Source organism: Diceros bicornis, chromosome 3 (genome assembly GCF_020826845.1).
Source record: "Diceros bicornis minor isolate mBicDic1 chromosome 3, mDicBic1.mat.cur, whole genome shotgun sequence".
In the NCBI taxonomy this organism is placed as follows: Eukaryota; Metazoa; Chordata; class Mammalia; order Perissodactyla; family Rhinocerotidae; genus Diceros; species Diceros bicornis.
The window spans coordinates 97,878,852-97,901,707 of record NC_080742.1 but is presented as its reverse complement, the minus strand read 5'-3'; the positions used below and the strand labels follow the sequence as shown (position 1 = coordinate 97,901,707).

Here is a 22,856-nt window from a genome sequence, read left to right as displayed (position 1 = left end):
TCTTTTTGCTGAGGAAGACGGCCCTGGGCTAACATCTGTGCCCATCTTCCTCCACTTTATATGGGACGCCGCCACAGCATGGCTTGCCAAGCAGTGCGTCGGTGCGCGCCCGGGATCCGAACCAGCGAACCCCGGGCCGCCGCAGCGGAGCGCGCGCACTTAACCGCTTGCGCCACCGGGCCGGCCCCTCTGTTCTTTGCTTTTTAAGAAACTCTAGTCCAACTTTCAGCTATAGGATGAATAAGGTCTGAGGATCTAATGTAAAACATGGTGACTATAGTTAATAACACTGTATTACATAATTGAAATTTGCTAAGAAGTAGAACTTAAATGTTCTTACCAAAAAAAAAAAATGTGAGGTGATGGATGTATTAACTAGATGGGAGGAATCCTTTCACAATGTATATGTATATCAAATCATCATGATGTACGCTTTAAATATCTTACAATTTTGTTAGTTATACCTCAATAAAGCTGAAAAAAATAACAAAATGCTCAAGAGCCAAAAAAAGAATAAAGAAACTCCAGTCCAGTATGTGAGAAAACGGGGAAGGGAAAATAAATTGGGAATTTTGAATTTTTGCTGTAGGCATTAGGGAGCCATTGAAGATTTTAAGCAGAAGAGTAACATTATATATGAGTTAGAAAAATCACCTGGGCAACACCGGGAAAGATGGTGTGGAGGGGAGTATATACCCCATTTGTCATGTTACAGGGACCAGAATGAGAACCCAAACTGATTTACCATACTCTTTTTCATCAAGAAATAATACTTGCCTAACTTTGATTTTCAAATTATCCAACCCCAGAACTAGAAAGAACCTCACAGTCATCTATTCCAATGTCTTCAATTTATGGATTAGGAAATTAACTGCCAACTGGCAAGTTGGACACCTGAGATTACACTTTAAGATCAGGAGACGGTAGTCTTTTTGCCAGTAACTGCTATTTATCCTAGGTTCCATTAGCTCACAACCAAATCATAGACCTTTGCCTGCAAGAATGTCTTTGAGCTCCGTCCATGTTGTTGCATGTATCAACTGTTTGTTGACGTTGATGATTAGTATTCCATTGTATGGATGTACCGGACTTTATTGATTGATCAGTTGATGGACATATGAATTGTTTCCAGTTTTTTGTCCACTATGAATAATGCTGCTATGAACATTTACTTACATTCTTTGGACAAATGTTTTAATTTATCTGGGTAGATACCTAGGAATAGAAATTGGTTTGTTATATGGTTAGTGTATGTTTAACTTTTTGAGAAACTTCCAAACTTTTCCAAGGTGCCTGTACCATTTTACATTCTCATTAGAATTGTATGAAGATTCACATCTTTGCTTATTCTTGAAATTGTATCTTTTTGATTTTAGCCATTCTAGTGGGTGTGTAGTGATATCTGATTGTGATTTTAATTTGCATTTCCCTAATGATGTATCATGTTGAGCATCTTTTAAAATGCTTGTTTACCATTTCTATATCTTCTTTGATGAAGCATCAATTCAAATATTTTCCCCATTTTGGTTTTTTTTTTTTGTCTTATTTTTGAGTGGTAAGAGTTGTTTATGTATGTATGTATATATTAGACTTTATTTATTTATTTGTTTAATTTTGGTGAGGAAGATCAGCGCTGAGCTAACATCTGTGCCCGTCTTCCTCTGTTTTGTATATGAGATGCCTCCACAGCATGGCTTGATGAGCGGTGTGTAGGTCCGGGCTGGGATCCGAACCTGCGAACCCCCGGTGCTGAAGTGGAGTGCACAAACTTAACCACTGCGCCACTGGCCTGGCCCGGCCCCCTAGACTTTACTTTTTTAGAGCAGTTTTAGGTTTACAGCAAAACTGAGAGGAAGGTATAGAGATTTCTCATAAACGTTTTGTTGCCGCACCCCCCTGCCCCCAGCTTCCCTCATTATCAACCTCACCCACCAGAGTGGTACATTTGTTACAGTTGATGAATCTGCCTTGACACATAATTATCACCCAGAGCCCATAGTGTACGTTAGAGTTCACTCTTGGTGTTGTATGGGTTTGTTGTACGTCAAAACATGGGTTTTGACAAATGTATGATGTCATGTAACCACCATTATAGAATACAGAGTAGTTTTATTGCCCTAAAAATCCTCTTTGCTTCTCCTGTTCTTCCCTCCCTTCCACATAACCCCTGCTTTTTTTTTTTTTTACTGTCTCCATAGTTTTGCCTTCTTTATGTATTTTTGATACAAATCCTCTATGACTTATATGATTTGCAGCTTTTTTCTCCCAGTTTTTGGCTTATTCTTTTCATTTTTTTAGTGGTGTCTTTTGAAATGCTAAGGTTTCTAATTTTGATGAAGTCCCATGTATCATTTTTTTTCCGTTATGGATCGTGCTTTTGGAGTCATATCTGAGAGCTCTTTGCCTAACCCAAGATCGCAGAGATCTCCTGTGTTTACTTCTAGAAGCTTTTGTAGTATTAGGTTTTACAGTTAAGGTCAGTGATACACGTTGAGTTAATTTTTGTGTATGGTGTGAGGTAAGGTCTAAGTTAATTATTTTGTATATGGATGTACAATTGTTCCAGCACCATTTGTTGAAAAGACTATCTTTTCCTCATTGAATTGTCATGGCACCTTTGTTGAAAATCACTTGATCATAAATGTGTTGCTTTATTTTTGGACTTTCTTCTGTTCCATTGATCTGTATGTCTATGCTTATGCTAGTACTACACTATCTTGATTACTACAGCTTTATTGTAAGTTTTGAAATCAGGTGGTATAATTCCACCAACTTTGATCTTTTCCAGAATTGTTTTGCCTGATACAGGTCTTTTGTATTTCCATATAAATTTTATGGTCAGCTTGCCAGTTTCTACAAAAAATCAGTTGGGATTTTTATAGGGATTATATTGAATCTGTAGATCAAGTTTGAGAGAATTGATACCTTACTCTTCCAATACATGAAATGATGTATCTCTTCATTTTGGTCTTTTAACTTCTTTCAGCAATATTTTACAGTTTTCATTGTATAGGTCTTATGCTTTTCTTTTTTTGTTAAATTTATTCTTAAGTATTTAATTCTTTTTGATGCTGTTGTAAATGGAATTGTTTTCTTAATTTCATTTATAAATGGTTGGTAGTATACAGAAATACAATTTTTTTTTTTTTAAGATGATAAGGAAGACTTTATTCGAGGGGGCTACAACAATGCGGTTTTGCATTAGAGGAGAGAGATATACTTCAATTCCTGAAGTATAATGGGTTTTTATATATGGGTCTTATACTCTGTTTTCTTGCTAAACTCACTAGGTTTAGTATTTTGTTGTAGGTTCTTCAGGATTTTCTACATCCAAATTAGTTACATTTTAACTAACCAGGTGCTTACCTTAGAAATCCCAAACCAAGTTTTCTCCTGGGACAATGTCTTTCAAGTTCTTCTTTCAACACTTGTGGCACTTAAGGTCCTTCTCGAGTTGAGTGATTCATCTGTGCAATGGGCAGCCTGCAGAGAGTCTTTGACAACAAAATCACTAAATTCTTTATCTGACTCAGGTGAGGGTTAAACAGAAAGACATTAGCTAAGAGAAGTAGGAAATGTGTACACAAGCAAATAGCCATATTTCATTTTGGGAAGTTTTACATTTTTAAACAGAACAGCTGTGTGACTTTTGGCAAATGACTTAACTTCTGGGTGCTTCAGTTGCTTCCTCTGCTAAGTGGGATAATAATAGTACCTACTTCATGGGATTGTTTTGAGAATTAAATCAATTAATGTGTGTAGAGCACTTAGAATGGTGTCTGACATACAGTAAGCACTTTATCAGTGTGTAAGTTTTTTTCTTTTTTAAAGATTTTATTTATTTATTTTTTCCCCCCAAAGCCCCAGTAGATAGTTGTATGTCGTAGCTGCACAACCTTCTAGTTGCTGTATGTGGGACGCAGCCTCAGCATGGCCAGAGAAGCGGTGCGTCGGTGCGCGCCCGGGGTTCCGAACCCCGGGTCGCCAGCAGCAGAGCGCGCACACTTAACCACTAAGCCACGGGGCTGGCCCAGTTTGTAAGTTTTATTAGCATTAAATAGGCAGGAATTAAGCAGGAGGATTAAGAGAGGAAAACTGCCTACCTGGTCTGAGTCAGATCATCATAGTGAGTTCAGGTAAATCTTGGGTGGTTCTTAATCTTTTTTGGGGTTACAGATCCCTTTGGATATATCCTCACTTGCCACAGAGGAATGCATACATGAATATAGACATACAGATTTTATATAATTTAAAGGAAAGAGTTCAGTGACTTCCTGAAGCTTGTCCAAAAGCTTTGTTAGGAGTTCATAGCCCCCAGAATAAGAACCTTTCCTCTAAAAATAAAGTGCCCTCTGAAGGAAACTGTCTTGGATGCAGAAGGGGATGGAGACTTTTTTCTCCTCAAAGCTGAGTTCTTGAAGGGAACAGTTTAGGAAGTAAACACAGCTTCAGTGCTTTCTTCTTGTAGACAACTTGACAGATGAAGTTCAAGGGAAGCTACTCCCTTATGAGTATTATCAGATTTCAGTAGACTGTGGGTAATGTGCATTTCAGAGTTTATATTAGGATTGTACCCAAGAAAGCATGGTGAAAGACGAGTGAGTGGGAGGGAGGTTGTTACAGGGATAACCTTAAACTGCCCTAAATTTATTTTTAAGTAAATTTTCACAAACTTCAGTACTTCAAATACAGTTAATAAGAAGGTACTTGTGACAAACCTTATGTTGCAGTATTGAGACTGAGAAACTTCCTCTAAGATTCAAGTTTTCGCAGGTAAGCCAGGACACAGCTGAGGGAGATGGTAGACCCGACTACAGGCTTCTTGAAGATGGTGCCATTGGATTTGCAACATTGTATCCCCGGTAAACAAGAGTGCAGAGTTTTTGATATTCCTACATTTTTGTTGGGTTTGGTTTTTTTTAAGAGTGATGAAGGTTGGGAATAAATCAAAAAGAGGAGATTTTTTTTCCCCTCAAAGTAACTAATTTATATCAGTAATTATTCTCCCTTTCCGTGGCTAGCCTCATTTCTCGGCTTTTATTTTTCCTTTGTCTTTACCGTCAGGCCACTTATTAGCCTCTTTAGTGACCCTTTACTCCTCCAATTAACCCTTCTTTTTTAGCCCCTTTATTCTTTTGGTTCATTCTTCCTGTGGCAGGGAGAACTGTTCCATTAGAAGTAGCTGAGCAGTGGAAGCATTGCAGTGGTGTAGCAAGTGTCCTGAGATCTTTGCTGCTTGCCAGTGCTGCTACTGGAAAATGATGCTGGGTCAAAAACTTATGAACCTTTTAAGTTTTAAAAAATTATTTTTAGGCTCTCCTTATTGCCAGTATTCCATATCAAATATCTATTTATGAGATCTCATTATACTTTCCAGTCTCAGTATTTTTGAATCCTAATCCAGTTCATGGTAATGTTTATTTATTGGTGTTATTAAGAGGCTACTGTCAAATGTAGGCCTTTTCTTTCAAGGTCTTTGGGATAATAGTGATAGGTTGGCATTAATCTGAGTTTTGGTTAAAATAGAATTTGTTTAGTCTAAAATTAACATGACTGGGATTATATTATGATATAATTCTTTTCTGAAATTTTTGAAATATTACTAGATTATCCTTCTACTTACTAAAACATGTCAGAACATTGTTGTCTTTTTGAGTTTGAGCCTGAATTTCTTCTGCTATCATTATGTAACCTGTGGATTTCTAATTATACAAATCTGTTATTGCAAAAAAACTTAAACTTTATTTAAAATTATATTTTTATTACAGAAAATGTGGAACATGGAGAAAAAAATAATTCACCCCTTTTTTATACCACTCTAACATAGACATTATTATTTTGATCCCTTTTCTTTTTTTTCATGTGCATATTTTGTTTTCATTGTATTACTGATGGTATATATAGAATTTTGTAGTTTACTTTTCCCAGTAACATGTAAAAGAAAATTTCCATGTTGTTAATCTTCATAACATTTTTGAAAGGTGCTTAATTTTCCATTGAGTAAACTGATGTAAACATCCCCAATCACCCCTATTCCTCCACTTCTATTAATATTATTATTATTGTTTTGCTTATTATTATATAGCCATGTAAATTGATCTGGCAGACATTTTTGTAGATAAAGTCCTTTTCATATTTTGGTTTATTTTTATAGGACAGATTTCCATAGGCAAGATCACTAGGTTGAAAGAAAGAAGCATTTTATGATTCTTGATACAAATATTTAGAGGTGAGTGGGCTCTAAAGTCCAGTTGCTGGGTCTCAGATTCGGGCTCTATCACTTTCTGGTTGTTGGACTTTGTCTAAGCTATTAATCTCTCTGTGTTTGTTTACTCATCTGTAGAATGGGGTTGATGATACAATCCCGATCGTAGGCTTATTGGGAAAATTAGAGAAGGTGCATAGTCAGAAAGCCTTTAGAACAATGCCTGTTACTCAGTAAGTTCCTACTAAATAAGAACTCCTAGTTTTATTAAAATTTTAAAATGCTCCCCAAAAGAGCTGTATCTAATTAGGTCAACAGCAGTATGTGTTAGGACCAGTTACACTGAACCTTTGTCGTGCATGATGTATTAAAACCTTTATCTTACTTCTTAGTTTAATAATTGAAAAACAATACTTTAGTTTTAAATTTTTATTTACTTGATTAGTTGGACTATTGAACATTCTTGAATTTTACTAGTACTTGTATTTCTTGTGAATTGCTCAATCATGTTTGTCCATAGTTTATTGGAGGGGGGAGTGTTCTTAATGTTTTTCATATCATTAATTTAATCTCTTTAAATAACGTTTATTTTAAGATTAATTGCTCTATTTTGCCTCCTTTGCCTGTATAAAAAATTATCTTTTCTGTTGTTAGGTTGTCTTATTTTTTTTAGTGCATTAAGGTTTAATTCAATTCTTAGCAGAAGGAGAGAATAAAGAAAAATATTTGTAGATTAGGATAACAATGCATTAGGATTTTTGATTTTTTTGGAAAGTCAAAACCTTAGATTTAGTGTCCTTTTTTGTTCAGTCTCATTCTTTGTCTCATTAGTAGGGCATAATACTGGGAGGAGAAAGTTCTTTAAGTTTTAATTCTGGTATTGTTCCTGTTTTTTTCCCCAATAACCTAAGACTAATAATGAATCTTCTCTTTTATTGATGAAAATATTGAGAAGTTATTTCATAGCAATGAAAAATGGTTAAACATTTTGAGAGTCACAGATAACCATGTTACATAAATGCAGAGTGGTTCTTTTTCTTTATTTACTGTCACATCTGCTATATTTCTTTTAACCCTTAGTGCTTTTTCTCCTTTAATATTTACGTTGGCAGCTGCTCAAGAGCAGCCCCCATGCTTCCACAGCGTACTTGACTGCCCTGTGCCTGTAGCGTCTGTAGTTTCTTTTGTAGGTGATATTTAGGATTTTAGGGGAAGTTGTGGGGGAAGTAAGAGGAACCATGGAGTGTGGGTGAGGGGAAGTGATAAGTTAATTAAAGCCAATAGTACTTGATGAATCTTGCTGCTGCCGACAAGATTCTGTTATACAGATTAAACCGTTGTACACATCTTTGTGCTTTGGTGGAAGGGCACAAAACCAAAATTGATTAAGTGAAGGAAGTGTATTAATTGATGATAATAGAAATGATTTCTCCAAATACAGTATTTTTATTAAATCTTATTGAGTAGTTTTCACCATTGGCAAATCTTTGTGTTTCATATACATTTTCCAAAAGACTTTTGTAACTTTAATTTAATTAGAATAAAAATCTTGGAATTAAAACTTGTATAGTATTTTATTCATATTTGAAACTAAGTACTACATTACAGTGGAAATAAAAACTAGAAACTATTTAGCATTATGTCTTCTAAAACCATTTAAAATAATTTCACAGTTCATTATGGATGATTCTTTGGAATGACATTGTTTAACTTTGTTATAATAAAAGAAGAGACTTGTATTTTTCAGTTTTCTTTTGACCAAAAAGCCTGGGTTTGTCCCTAGTCTGTTGGTCTGCATACAAACATCAATCATGCAGTAATTATTTTGGTAGAAGGGCTGCTTTCTTGGTTATGTCTTAAATCTTAACTCCTTTAATTTTATTGTTCTGAATTTTAGTGTGACTACTATAACATTTTAGGTTTGGAGAATATTGCACGTAAGATGATGATCTATAAATCAAACTTCTCAGTTCGTAAGATTTTACAGGGTACCAGATCTGAAAAAAGAAATTTCTTGACCTGGCATCTCGAATCAAGGGCAAGAACTTGACTCCCATTTGCCCTGCCCTTCTCCCCCCTCCCCCCAACCCTTATTGAGAATCTTTAAAATATTTATTTATTTAAAAATAGGGATTCTTTGGTAACCAAGAGCACTGTTAAATCATCATTTAAACTAGTTTATTAGAACAACAGAAGTAGACGACAGTTACATAATGTTTCTTTTTATTTGTTCAGTGCCAGGAGTAGAAAACACTTGGCCAGCTTCATAGAGGATTATAAAGTTTGAGGAGGAAAAGTAGAATTGTTTGTTTATTGAGCAGCAGGGTAATTGTCCATAATTATAGATGCTTGTTTTGAGGTTTGGAAAAGGTGGTTAAAAAAACTTACATTTAAAAAAACACCATGATAAACTTCTATAAATAAAAGGAGGAAGAAAAGTTTGGCAGAAATGGTCATAGCATCTTTAGTAGACTTGTTTCATGAAAAATCCCTTTGTTAAATGGAAAAAGCCCTGGTTTGGGAGAGTGCGACCGGAGTAGGACATTTTTGGTAGGCATTGAAGACCATTTTAGGTAGTTAACATTTCAGTTTTGACCTCCTCACTCCAGAGATACTAGATTAGAAAGGATTTGGGAGTTGACCGATAGGGATAACATAAGGTTTTAACGTTGTGATGCGAAATGTTTGTTTCTCCGTTTTATATTCTCGGCTCCTAACAAAATTTCATTAAATAATATAAAATAATAAAATGGACTTCGGTTTATTTGAAATTAAGCAATAGAGGGGAAAGTTCCTGTAAACGGTTAGCAAAGAGTTAACCTTGGGGGCTTTCTGTGTCGGCGCTCTGTAGCAAGTTCCCGGTCTGGGCTTTGGAATCCATCCCACCTTTTTGAGGCGCCTGCTACACACGGATGTACTTTCTCTGGTCGTGCTTTTTCCTCCACCTACCTTCCCCCCCCCTAGAGAGAGAGAGAGAGAGGGAGAGAGGGAGAGAGAGAGTGTGTGTGTGTGTGTGTGTGTCTGTGTGTGTGTCTGTGTGTGTCTGTGTGTGTCTGTGTGTTCCCGGAGCTTAGGAGAAGTTGCGAGACAGAACCTTACGGCTCGGTGGTTCTGTCGTGTCCGGTGTCCGGTGGGCAGCGCTGGGATGGGAGCCGGGGAGCCTGCCCTACTGAGGGGAGCTGCCTGCATGGAGGGGACGCAGCGTTCTTAGCGAGTGGCCTTGGATCTGGCGGGGTAATGTGGCTGATCTGACACTGGTAGCAGTTTCTGTAAGGCGATTTAGGTACAAAAATGTAAAATGACAACAAAAAGAGCTAGAACCTCGAAGGCCCTAATGGTAAGAAGTTTTTGTTTGTTTTCAGAGGATCATATTTTTGCATCTGGTTCCGGAGGGTGACTTGGCTTGGATTGTTACTGTTAAAAATAAACAAAGACAAGACTAACAGAAGTATTGTATTTCTCTATTATGTATTTAACTGTAATAAAGCATTAAATGTGGTGACACTAGATATTGAAGTGTGTGTTTTTATCGTGGAATCAAATCTAGGTTTGTAAATAAGAAAAAAACAAATGATCATAAAAGTTTTATATTCTAGATTTGGAAGTTGATTGATAGAAGAGTAATGAGAATAAAGTAGTACCTTTAACCCCTTGTCTTTAGTTCTCAAGATTTTTCATTTACTTTCTTAAGTAGTTGTATTAGCTAATTCTAGAATAATACAGCATTTTGATTCCAATTCTGTATAAATTGTGTACTTAGTAGATATACTTTCATAAAATATTTTATTTTTTTAAAATTTTTATTTATTTTTTTTCCCCCAAAGCCCCAGTAGATAGTTGTACATCATAGCTGCACATCCTTCTAGTTGCTGTCTGTGGGATACGGCCTCAACATGGCCGGAGAAGTGGTGTGTCAGTGTGCGCCAGGGATCCGAACACGGGCCGCCAGCAGCAGAGCGCGCGCACTTAACTGCTAAGCCACCGGGCTGGTCCTCATAAAATATTTAAATAGTAGTACGAATTTAACATATTTTGAAATATTTATTTAATTTGAAAACTCTCTGAAAAAACACTTTGAAGTATTCCATTACAGGTTTGTGAATTTTCAACGTATTTCTTTGTGTATGCTTAATTTCAGTTATAATTAGAAAAGAAAAAAATGAGAAGTAAAATCTGTGGTTCCTTAGCCAGCATTTAAACATGTCTCTTCTGGTAATCTGCTAGAATTTAATTAGATCAGAAGAAACTTAAAGCTCAAAACTGTTATGTAGGGCCAGCCCGTGGCTGAGCAGTTAAGTGTACAAGCTCCGATACTGGCGACCCGGGTTCGGATCCCGGGCGCACACCGACCCACCGCTTCTCTGGCCGTGCTGAGGCTGTGTCCCACATACAGCAACTAGAAGGATGTGCAACTATGACATACAACTATCTACTGGGGCTTTGGGGGAAAAAACAAAAAAAACTGTTATGTAGCTAATGTGTTCTAGACAACTTGTTTCAAGTTGAGAGAAAAACAATTTGATAAATACATGGTCTCTTTTTGTTAAGTAAAACTATGATAGTATAGGCTATAGTTAATCTCCTTATGTTCACAATTAAACTCATATTTAGACTGTTACCTATTCTATTTAATATTTAGATATAATATTTATACTATTTGTGTGTTATATAATATTTAATATATTTAACCTCAGGAGGCGTTACGTCTGTCTTTATTACGAAACCTTGTAGTATATGTTAAGTATGATAAACTGTCTCTTCTAGAATAATTTTTATTATATGTTGAAGCAGCAGTGCTTAATTTATAAGTAGAAATATATATATATATATTTTTTAACTAAGGCACATAATCCTGCTTGGCCACTTTTCTAAAAGTAACATTAAATAATACGGAAGTATATGTTTTATTTGCTGTAAGGACTGTTGATTTGGAAACAATGTATTCTAACAAGATAAATTTGAATTTTAACTATTCGATAGTGTATATTTCAGAATAAACAATTGCTGCTTCCAATGTACAGTGTCGTTATTTGTCATAAAATCATTATTGTTCTGGTTGTATAGTTTTTTTGTGCACGTTTTTAACTTCTAGACCTATTCAAAATGTGAAATAAAAGACTAATATGAATAGTTGTGTCATTTCTAAACTACCTAATACTTTATTAAAGAACACTGAACCATTTTTTTCTTTCCTGCATTTTAATGACAACAAAAATGTAATTTCTCTTAAGTGTTAAATTATGCTGTAGCTTCCTATATTGATTTGAAAGGAGTTTGGTAAATTATTTTTTAATGTTTCTTAGCTTTTTGTTATATTTCATGGATAATGGAAAAGTGGGTCTGTGATGTGACTGAAATATGATGTATGATGCATTCATCTTGTGGCTATCATAGACACTTGGCTCTTGATGGTGATGTGGAACCAAAATTGTTTTTCCTACGAACAGTTGCACTAATTTATGTTGTTTAACTGATGATATTGGTGACACTCCGTAATGTTAAAAAAAAAAAAATGTTGTCATCATATGGAAGCTGCCTCACAATGTAGTTTGTATTTTGAAGAAATAAATCCCAGTTTGGTTTTAGATATTTTATTAAAAAAAAAAAACTCTGTTTCTTGAGTAGAATATTGTTAAAATGGTAAACACCATAAACCATAATGCTGTAGCATTCCCCTTCAACTGCCTTCTCCCTACAAAAAGAAAGCCACCACCTCTAACAACAGAAAACAGAAACAAGAACAAAAACCCCCTTTTATCTGGGAAAACTAATGGCTTAAGATTTTCCTATAACCAGTTTTGATATCTCACTTGAATCTTATCATAGGTTAAAATTGAGTATGTTTCTCCTAGAATTTGGTTTTATTTCTATATTTGGTCTTGCTACCGACCTATTACTTTGTAGTTTTGCATAAGCATTCTTTGTTTTAACTAAATTGTCTGTTTTGAGTAGTAATAAATGATATCTTGTTCCTTTTTGCATCTTGTGTTATATATAAACTTTAAGAAATAGCTTTCCCCTTTCAGGTTCTGACAGATTAAAAAATAATGAAAAAAATAATGAAATAAACTTTATATTACCCGAAAGTTTCTTGTAAAAAGTACAAAGGAAAAGATGGAATAAAAACTGAAGTAAATTTAGGTCCGTTGTATTCAAAATGCTGTTGTATATGTCACTAACACCAGTAAAACCCAAAGCAATCTAAAAAAAGCTGTTAAAGATACATTTCCATATTGTAAAATAAGTATTAAAATTGAGAAACCATGGATGAATATGGATGTTTTGGCTTGGTTAAGTACTGTGAATTAAATTTGTAGTTATATTTTGCTGTAATATGTGGAGTGATGGTCCAATAATTTTGATGATGGTAGTATAAATCCTGTAACTTGACTTATTTAGTTGTCTGTAAATACCTCTAAAGATGGTTGTGAAGCCTCAGAAATTATTTAACCTGGTATTTAGGAATATTAGAAAAAAGAGGAAATTTTATCCATTATATTATGGGGAACAATTAGGCAGGGTGTGTTATTCATTGTGTTTTTCATGAGAAGATCAATATTGTTTGAGATTTTTTTCCTTAAGTCCATTTAAAAATTTTACAAAGTAATAAATATATGCACATCGTTGAAAGAAGTCAAATAGCCCAGAATGCTTATAATAAAGATCAGTAACCCTTCCTCACTCTTTAGTGCCACTTTGCAGAGGAAACTTTTAAATTGTTATTTGTGTGGTATTGTGACTAAATAATAAGCTTATTTTATGATTTATCAATTTTAGATTGATTTCTGCTCTGATAAAGGAGGATTTGGCTCCCTTATAGTTACTTCCCCAATAGATGTATCCTTTTAGTTTCTCTGTCTTGCAATTTATGTAATGTAATAGACCTTTTCTTCATGTTGATATGGATTATTGTCTCTTGATTTCCCCAGTAGTAAAATCGAGGATATTAGCACTTCTACTTTTCTTTTCACCTCTCTTTTCCCCTTTATGCCCTTATGTCTGTCATTTCTATTTTGGCATTGTCAAGGTTGAGAACATTCATACTCTATGGTGTACTCCTTTATACTTTGCCTATGACTTGGTTTTAGTAGTTGAAAGTCAATGAATAGTTTGTACGTTATTTTGATGATATAAATATTGTTCACAGCAGAGGCAAGGAGAATATGATTACATTTCCTGTATTGTTTCTTGGTTTTTGAGTCTGTAGTTGCCTTTTTTCTTGCCTTATAGGTCACTGTTCTTTTTCCATGTTATCAACTTTCCATGTGGTTGGTTTTTGTCACTATTATTTTATGTACATGGATACGTTCCCCCCTGAGGAGAGGCTTTGCCAGTCCTCTTTGTTCGGTTGGGACTGGGTGTTATCTAGACTGATTGCGTATTGCTTTTGGTGCTGCACTTTGCTTCACTGCTTTTGCATTTTGGTTCTACTGTTACTGGATCTTTATTCTTTCTTGAGTTACTTCCTTGTTTTAATGCAGTACATCCTTCACATAAATTTCTAAGAAAGAATGTGGGGGACATAGATTTTTGAATCCTGGTATATCTGAAAAAGTCTTCACTAGCCCTTATAGTTGACTGGTATTATTTTATTCAAGCCCAACTAAGTTGAAAATTATTTCCCCCCAGAGCTTTGAAGGCGTTGCTCCAGTGTCTTCTAGTGTCCATTGTTGTTGAGGAGAAGTCTGGTACAGTGTGATTCTTGTTCCTTTGTGGGTGATGTGTTTTGTCTTCCCCCATAGCAGCTCTTTAGAGTCTTCTTTTTATCCTTTTTAAATTGATGTTTCTCAAAGATGTCTAGGTGGAACTTTCACGTTACTATTAAAGATTCATGTTTTTTTGTTCTTGGGAACCCTGTTATTATTGCTGTAATTCTCTCTTTGTTCTCTCTTTCTGTAACTTCTTTTAGTTGGTTATTGGACTTCCTGAATTACCCCCGCCTCTCACTCCCCCACCCCATCCTTTTGACTTTTTCTTCTGTTCTTCTGGGCATTTCCTCTACTCTATTCTCCGGCTCTTTAATTTTACTCGGGCAATCATATTTTAAATTTTCAAGAATTCTTCCCGTCCCCACCCACTCATCATCCTATTCTCATTTTATGAATTCATAATCTTCTTAAATCTCTCTGAAAATGTTAATAAGAGTTTTCCTTAAAGTCATCAGCCTCCCCCGTATCTGTTTGCTCTAGGGTGTTTTGTTGTTGATCTTGGCTTCATTTATATTGTATGCTTTTTATCAAACATCTGCTGATCCTTGGTGTCACTCTGATTTAAGAACTAGTAGAAGGACTCACAGGGAGCTCTGGGTGGGAATTAGTGGCTTAAGGTGAACCTGGTAATTATTCGTTTGTGTTCTGGCATTAGGAGTCTATCATTTTACCCCAAATTCCCAGCCCCCTCACTGGGTTTACTGGTTCCCTCTCCCCAGCCCATGAGTTCTTTTGTTTGGAAAAGGTCTCTCTGTTTTATTTCATTTTTTAAATAATAATTTTTCTTTTTCTTAAAAAATTCTTTTTACTATTATTAAAAAAATCTTTTATTGGAGGGAGATAAATGTGTATGTTTGATCTGCTGTTTGAACCTTAAACTGGACTAGACCAAAAACTAATAAATATTCAGGCATGTATTTTATTTTATTTTTATTTTTTATTTTTGGTGAGGAAGATTGGCCTTGAGCTAACATCTGTTGCCAGTCTTCCTCTTTTTGCTTGAGGAAGACTGTTGCTGAGATAATATCTTTGCCAATCTTCCTCTATTTTTTTTTTTGTTGTTGTTATGTGGGACGCTGCCACAGCATGGCTTAATGAGCGGTGTGTAGGTCCGTCCCAGGATCCGGGCTGCGAACCCCGGGCTGTGGAAGCTGAGCCCACGAGCTTAACCACCGCGCCACCTGCCTGCCCACACTCAGGTGTTTACGCCACCTGCCTGCCCACACTCAGGTGTTTACTTATCCAGTGTTTCAGAGTGTGTCAGGTTGTGGAAATATGATAGGAGCTGTAAGTTGTGTATGACGTGTTGTAGGTGTTTGGAAAAGAGAGTACCCACTGGGTGTGTTTGGCCTTTTATACCAGGTGGAGGATTAGGAAAGTGTCACAAAAAAGTTATGAATGTAATACATGCTGGTAAAAATATTCAAATAGCTCAGGAGAGCATAACTTAAAGGCCCTCTTCTCCGTCTTCTTCAGCCTATTTCATAGATAATTAGTTAACTCTTTATTTTGTATCCTTGACTTTTCTATGCATGTACTTTTTCTTTTTGTTTTTTTTGTGAGGAAGATCGGCCCTGAACTAACATCTGCCAATCCTCCTCTTTTTGCTGAGGAAGACTCGCCCTGGGCTAACATCCGTGCCCATCTTCCTCCACTTTACATGGGACGCCACCACAGCATGGCTTGACAGGCGGTGCGTGTCCAGGATCCGAACCGGCGAACCGCGGGCCGCCGCAGTGGAGCGTGCGCACTTAACTGCTTGCACCACGGGGCTGGCCCCACATGTGCTTTTTCTATTTGTATATAATGTGCTTATCACAGATGGGATCATTTTGTATGTATTGTTTTGTGGTTTGCTTTTGTCAATAGTCTATCTTGGACATTCTTCTGTTTTAGCATATATACGTCAATCTCATTCTTTTCAAAAACTAGATAATATTCATCCAGCTGATATGAATCAAGAGCTTGCTTATGCCAAGGAGTGTTCTAGATTTTGGAGATTCGGTGGTGAACAAGAGAGACAAGCCCTTGCCTTCACTGGACCAGTATTTCCATGGTGAGAGATATAAAATAAATGCATTCCTTGTAATTAATTTCAGATAATGAGAAATGCTATAAAGAAAACAAACTATGGTAATGGTATTGAGAGTATCTGCTAATGATTCTGAGAGACAACAGTGCGTGTAGTAGGGTAGTCAGGAAGGTCTCTCTGAAGTGATGACATTGAAATAGACCTGAATGATGAGGAGGCAGTTATGAGAAAATTTAGGAAGAACATGCTTCATTGTGAAGGCTCCAAAACAAGAATGAGTATGTCATACTCAAGGGACGCTCCTGCCTCCCAGAATAAAAGGCTTTTTTTTTTGTGTGTGTGTGAGGAAGATCAGCCCTGAACTAACATCCATGCCAATCCTCCTCTTTTTGCTGAGGAAGACTGACCCTGAGCTAACATCCATGCCGATCTTCCTCCACTTTGTATGGGACGCTGCCACAGCATGGCCTGACAAGCGTTGTGTCGGTGCGCGCTGGGGATCCGAACCTGGGCCGCCAGCAGTGGAGCGCATGCACTTAACCGCTACGCCACGGGGCGGGCCCCAAAAAGGCTATTCTTAATGCACAATGAGGAGAGCTTAGGAGATCATGTCTGAGAGGTGAGCAGGGGCCTGATTGTATAGTGCCCCACGTGGCATGGTGAGGAGCAGGGGTTTTATTCCCAGTGCAGTGGAAGCCATTGGAGAATTTTAACCTGGGGGACCAGTAAGGCTGTTGAAGCAATCTTTGGCAGATACGGCTCAGAATAGGCTTGTGACAGGTGGTTAGGTTTCATGTGTGTTTTGAAAGCCACTGTGATAAGATCTGCTAAAGGGTTTGATGAGAGGGGTATGAGAAAAAGAAGAATTAAAGTTGTCTTCTAGATTTTTGCCTTCAGCAGCTTGAGTGGTCAGTAGCGTCGTTTACTTAGATTAGAGAGCCTAGTGGAGAAACAGGTTCTAAACTAGATTGGAGGTACCTTAATTTATTTAACCATTCCCTTATTGATGGTCATTTTGTTGATTTTCAATTTTATTATTATCTTTGTAGCAAACATCCTTGTGTTTGTATATTAATACTTGGGGGCATATTCTAGAAGGTAAATTCCTAGATGTAGAGTTCTTTTATCAAAGAGTACATATGTTTCAAATTTTGATAGATACTGACCAGTTGGCCTCTAAAATGAGGTATTTACTTAGACTGCCACAACAGAGCATGTCTTTTCCTTTGCATCCTCACCAACAACATGTGCTCGGGGGAGAAGATGGGGACAGGGCATACATTTCTGAAAACGGGAATGGTAGGTCTAATAGAATTTTTTCTTACCTAAATCATTTAAGCATGCTGTTCCCAGAATGAAAATCAGAACTTGTCCTTTTCAGTATCCCTGAAGTCATAACACATTTCTCGCCATAGTTTCTTCCAGCTACCAGTCATATAGCTATTGGTCAGTCCCATCTTCCGTGACATTTATGAAGTCCTTCAACATATTTATGATAATAATGATGAAAATAAAAACTATTGATTGTTTAGTGTATGCCAGGCACTATCCTAGGTGCTTCACATGTGCTGTATTAATTTATTTAATCCTCACAACAATCTAAAAAGTAAATACTGTTATTATCTCCATTTTTTTCAGTTGAGAAAACTGAGACAAAGGACTTCTACCAATCTTTGATTGTCTTTTCATTTTTATCTTTTTCTGTCAAAGTGTTTCTTTCTAGTAAGTTTGGCACTGTCACTTGAATACCTTTTGTTAGTTTTTATGGGTCAGAACCCAAACACAAAATAAATGGCAGGAAAAAAAAGGCACTGGAGGAATAAATGTGTTGCAGAGCACATTCAGTTTGGGAGAATGCTCTGCTTCTCAGCCATAGTGTTTGTAGAGTGTTGGGTTCTGGTGGTCAAACTGCCTAAGTTCAAATCTAGCCTCAGAACTTAGTAGCTACTTGGTTTGGGGCTAATCATTGATCTTTTTTGTAGCTCAGCTTCATCAACTTTAAAATGGGAGGACAATAGTACCTATTTTGTAGGGTCGTTGCAGGCAATAAATGATGCATGTAAAAGTGGATAACACGTGGCCAGGTGTAGAGGAAGTACTTCATCAGAGTTGACTGTTGTTTTTACATTATTGGCCAAGAGTGGGCAGTCCTGGCTAGTGCTTAAAGCATGGGGAAAAAAATACAGGCAATGGAATATTGCATTCTTTTGAGTTATGTATGTTTATGTATAAAATTTTAAAAATACTAAATACTATTAGTGTTTTAGTGAGTCATGTTGAATGGGATATACGAGTATATCCCAAATAAGCTTTTATTTTATTATTTTTTATTTTTGTGAGGAAGATCAGCCCTGAGCTAACATCCATGCTAATCCTCCTCTTTTTGCTGAGGAAGACCTCCTCTGAGCTAACATCTATTGCCAATCCTCCTCTGTTTTTTTCCCCAAAGCCCCGGTACATAGCTCTATGTCATAGTTGCACATCCTTCTAGTTGCTGTGTGTGGGACGCGGCCTCAGCGTGGCCGGAGAAGCGGTGCGTCGGTGCGCGCCCGGGATCCGAACCTGGGCTGCCAGTAGTGGAGCGCGCGCACTTAACCGATAAACCGTGGGGCCGGCCCCTAAACTTTTATGTTTTTGCTGCATGACGTTATTTCGTCGTTATTTTAATTTGCATGTCTTATGATTGAGTTAAATTGAGTATATTTACCACTAATTTCTTTTTTTGCAAACTGCCTGCCTATGTCCTGTATCAGGTACCTTTTGGCTTTAAATAACAAAAACCTTAATTTAAAATGGCAGAAGTGATGCTGAGGCCGCATCCCACATACAGCAACTAGAAGGATGTGCAGCTATGACAGACAACTATCTACTAGGGCTTTGGGAGAAATAAATAAATAAATAAAATTATTAAAAAAATAAAATAAAATGGCAGAAGTGTTGAGTAAAACTTGAGGTTGCATGGAAGTCCAGATGTAATTCACTAGCTCAGTGAAATCATCAAGGACCCTTTCCTTTTTTTTTTTTTTTTTTTGTGAGGAGATCAGCCCTGAGCTAACATCCGCCAATCCTCCTCCTTTTTTGCTGAGGAAGACGGCCCTGGGCTAACATCGGTGCCCATCTTCCTCCACTTTATATGGGACGCCGCCACAGCATGGCTTACCAAGCAGTGCGTCGGTGCGCGCCCGGGATCCGAACCAGCGAACCCCGGGCCGCCGCAGCGGAGCGCGCGCACCCAACCGCTTGCGCCACCGGGCTGGCCCCCCCTTTCCCTTTTCCTGCTCTTTTCTCTTCAGCTTGTTGTTGATGGTTGCTAGGTTAATTCACTTAAGTAATTACTCAGCACCTACAATGTACCAGGCAGTATTCTGTAAGTAAGGGAAATAATAGCACTGAGCAAAACAGACTATGTTTATTGCCCTCAGGGAGCTTATGTTTTGGTGGGGCTGAGGGAGGAGACAAACAGGTAGGTAAAATGTATAGTATGTCAGAAGATGTTAAGTGTTTCAGAGAAAAACAGAGCAGCGAAGGGGATGGGCAGGGCTGAGTTGGTTATTTTAACTGGGGTGTCACGGAAGGCCTCAGTGAGATGACATTTGAGTAGAGTCTTAATGGTGGTAAGAGTGCAAGGGCAGATGTGTGGGGTAGGAGCATTGCAGACAGAGGGGATAGTGAGTGCACAGGACCCCAAGGCAAGAGTGTGCTGGCACGTTCAAAGAACTAAAGGAGAGCCAGTGTGGCCCAGCTCAGTGGTGCAGGGAGAGAGTAGCAGGGAGTCAGATCATCCAGGGCCTTGTGGACCATTGTGAGATCTTGTTGGCTTTTATTCTCTGTGAGATGAGATACCTTTGGGGGCTTTTGAGCAGAGGGCTGACCTTATCTGACTGAGACTCTAAAAGGCTCATCATGCTGGCTGCTGTGTTGAGTCTAGAATGAAGGGGATAAAGGCTGAAACAGGCGTAGGTGGTTATGAGAATATTGCAGGCAGCCAAGAGAGAGGATTTGGAAAAAGATAGGAGTCAGAGAAGAGATTCTGCATGTTTGAAGGTAGAGCTGAAAGGATTTGTTGAGGAGTTGGATGTGGGGTGTGAGAAAGAGAGGAGTCATAGTTCGCTTATCCAATAGTCTGTATGACCACAGCCAGTGAAGACAAAGTGTGTTAGTTCATGTGCATCTCTTATTTGGAACAAAACACTTTTCCTGGAAGGCCTCAGCAGATTTTTCCTCAGATCCTATTAGCTGTGGTTGGTCATGTACTCATGTTGTAGGTACACGTGGTGCCAGGAAAGCAAAAATTTGTTTCTTTCAGGCCTTATAATGGGAGGTGGCCTCTGAGAGCAAGAACAAGATGTGAGGGGGTGTGGCTGTTGGTTGAGTGATAAATAGTGACTTCTGTATGTCATTGTATTTTGTGTATTGTCTTTTCTGTTAGGTTGGTGAGCCTCTTTTTTTTTCACTAAGTGATTTGTAAATACTCTTTGCATGGTAAGAAAATAAGCTCTTGTTATAATAGGTTCTAAATATTTCCAAGCCATATGTTTTAATGAAGTTTTTTACTCTGAGATCAATTTTCTAATTTTGAAATAAGTGAATCCTTTCAAGGTTACAAGTAGGGACAGGTGAATGTAGAGTTCAATGCATAATTTATAGTTTTTCCTACTCTGGGTGCAAGTGTCATTTTAACCCGAATGCTGGCTAGTCATTCTTTATAAAACTATCACTGTGGTCTTATAAGGGCAGCAGTGGGGTGAGTGGGAAAAACGAAAATACCCTGATTCCTCTGTACCCCTTAGATCTCTCTGTGGTACTGCCTTCTATCGCTAAAGATATACATTTTCACCTGAGGCCAATTCTTCAGTAAGATTTTCTTTTCACAGTTTCTTCTCGCTTCTTTCTTCAATAGTCATTATCTATTGACTTGACTTCCCTTCCTCCCTCCTCCCTTTCTTACTTCACCAACAAGACTAATAACTGTGTTATTATATAACAAGAGATTTTTGTTTCACTGTATGACCTGTTGTTCGTCCTTCTATTTCAAGATGGGAGGCAGTGTAGCTTTAAGATTTTGAGTGTGTTCTTTCTCTTCAGACATAGAGTTTTTGAGCTTCAACTCTACTGTTTATTAGCTGTGGGATCCAGACCACTTCATTTGCACAGCTCCATTCATGTTGTGCTGGGGATGGCATTCACATAAAATACAGTGCAGATGCTGCTTCCTGGAGTTGTACAATTTGGTGGTTCTGATGTGACTTTAGTCAAGTTAATTAAACCCTGAGCTTTCAACCAGATAATGCATGGGGAATGCTAAGCATAGTGCCTTTAGGACACTTACGGGGAAATGATGAACAGTTCCATAGCCCTTCATTTTTACCTTTGACTAAGGGTTGGTTACTAGTAACTAACTAGGTGAGTTACAAGTGGGGAGGTAGGGTCATTGTGAAGCAGCTGTGAGGTGTTATGGAAGGTATATTTTAAAAAGCTATATTTTTCCCCCTCTAACTACACACTTCATTGTTAAAGAAGAAATTGTGAGTGTATGAGTTTGGATCATTTCTACAGTTATACGTGTGCTCTGAGGCCTCTCCAGGTCTCAGTCCTGTTGAAGACAGATAGGATTGTGGGGGCACAGATAGGTGATATACATTTACAGTTTTTGCTTGGTAACTTATCTAGGCATAGCCAAGAGAGAATTCAGTGGAGGCAAGTAAAAATATATTTAGTTCTCTTCTTTCAAAGTGGTCACTTTAATCTTCTTTTCATAGGATATTAGAATGGTTTCTAAGTTCTGTACTTAAAAACAGGGTATTCTCTAAAGAAGTCCTGGTTTGGTTTCTGTACCATGATGTGAATAGAGTTACAACACTGTTAAAGTAGTTGTAGGGTATCTAGAGTTAGAAGGCTCAAAATAAATACACATTCACTTATGTCCTTTCTGTGCAGAACACGTTTTTTTGAAAGGTTTAAGTATAGATTTAAGAAGAAAATCAGTTCAGTATGCATTGTATGCAATGTATTCCTTTTGACCAAAGTTTGCCAAGAGGAATGTTTTTCCAGGAGGTGCAGAGGGGAGTATAATGATAAATAAGATTGTTTTATTCATAATGAATTTATGTCTTAGAGCAAGAGAAAGGTACTACATTTTTCCTTATATTAGCCTTGTATTATAATTTGGCCTATAAACTCATAGCTTTAGATTTATAGAGTGGTTACTAACCACCTGTCATTATGTGGATCTGGAAAGACGACAGGGTGAGGTGAATGGATATTTGCTGAGAAGGGTAGGAGTTACATGTTACTGGATGCCCAGACAGAAGGAACAACTTAAGGATGGGTGGCACAGAAGTGGGAAATTGCTAGGCCTATTTGTAACGTGTTCACTGTTTTTTTTTTTTTTTTAAGGATTTTATTTATTTATTTTTCCCCCAAAGCCCCAGTAGATAGTTGTATGTCATAGCTGCACATCCTTCTAGTTGCTGTATGTGGGACGCCGCCTCAGCATGGCCGGAGAAGCGGTGCGTCGCTGCGCGCCTGGGATCCGAACCCGGGCCACCAGCAGCGGAGTGCGCGCACTTAACTGCTAAGCCATGGGGCCGGCCCTCGTGTTCACTGTTAATAATACAATATACTGTATGTCATTGTTCCCACATGGAATTTAACCATAACTAATGATGTAATTGTGGCTCTAAAGCGGTAGTCTCCAAACTTATATTTGAATCACTCCTCCGTTAGTAAGAATTTGAAATCCATGGCCTCAGCATTTGTAGCCTTTTTATTTTTCTTTTTGAAATAAATTGTATACATGTGTCACAATCAAGCCTTACAATAAGTGTGGATTGCTAAATTTTTAGGAGAGCTAAATTTCATATTCCTTATTATTATTAATCTTAAATTCTAGTATTTTCAGGCCTATGAT

At 37.5% G+C, this 22,856-nt stretch overlaps 1 protein-coding gene across 13 annotated transcripts in view; it reads left to right on the top strand.

Annotated features, from left to right (window-relative positions):
• The window catches only part of KMT2C (lysine methyltransferase 2C), a 281,910-nt gene that overhangs the window by 12,432 nt on the left and 246,622 nt on the right, over nt 1-22,856 (top strand). The window contains exons 1-2 of one of the 13 annotated variants that reach the window (XM_058533674.1): nt 6,155-6,229; nt 15,847-15,970. The exons of 10 other annotated variants lie outside the window; for them this stretch is intronic. In XM_058533674.1, coding sequence (XP_058389657.1) covers nt 15,867-15,970 — 104 coding nt within the window. In that variant the 5' untranslated portion in view covers nt 6,155-6,229; nt 15,847-15,866. Of the gene's footprint in view, nt 1-6,154; nt 6,230-15,846; nt 15,971-17,584; nt 17,669-22,856 lie in introns of those variants that run through there. 2 more of the 13 variants (XM_058533716.1, XM_058533707.1) reach the window with 2 other exon arrangements.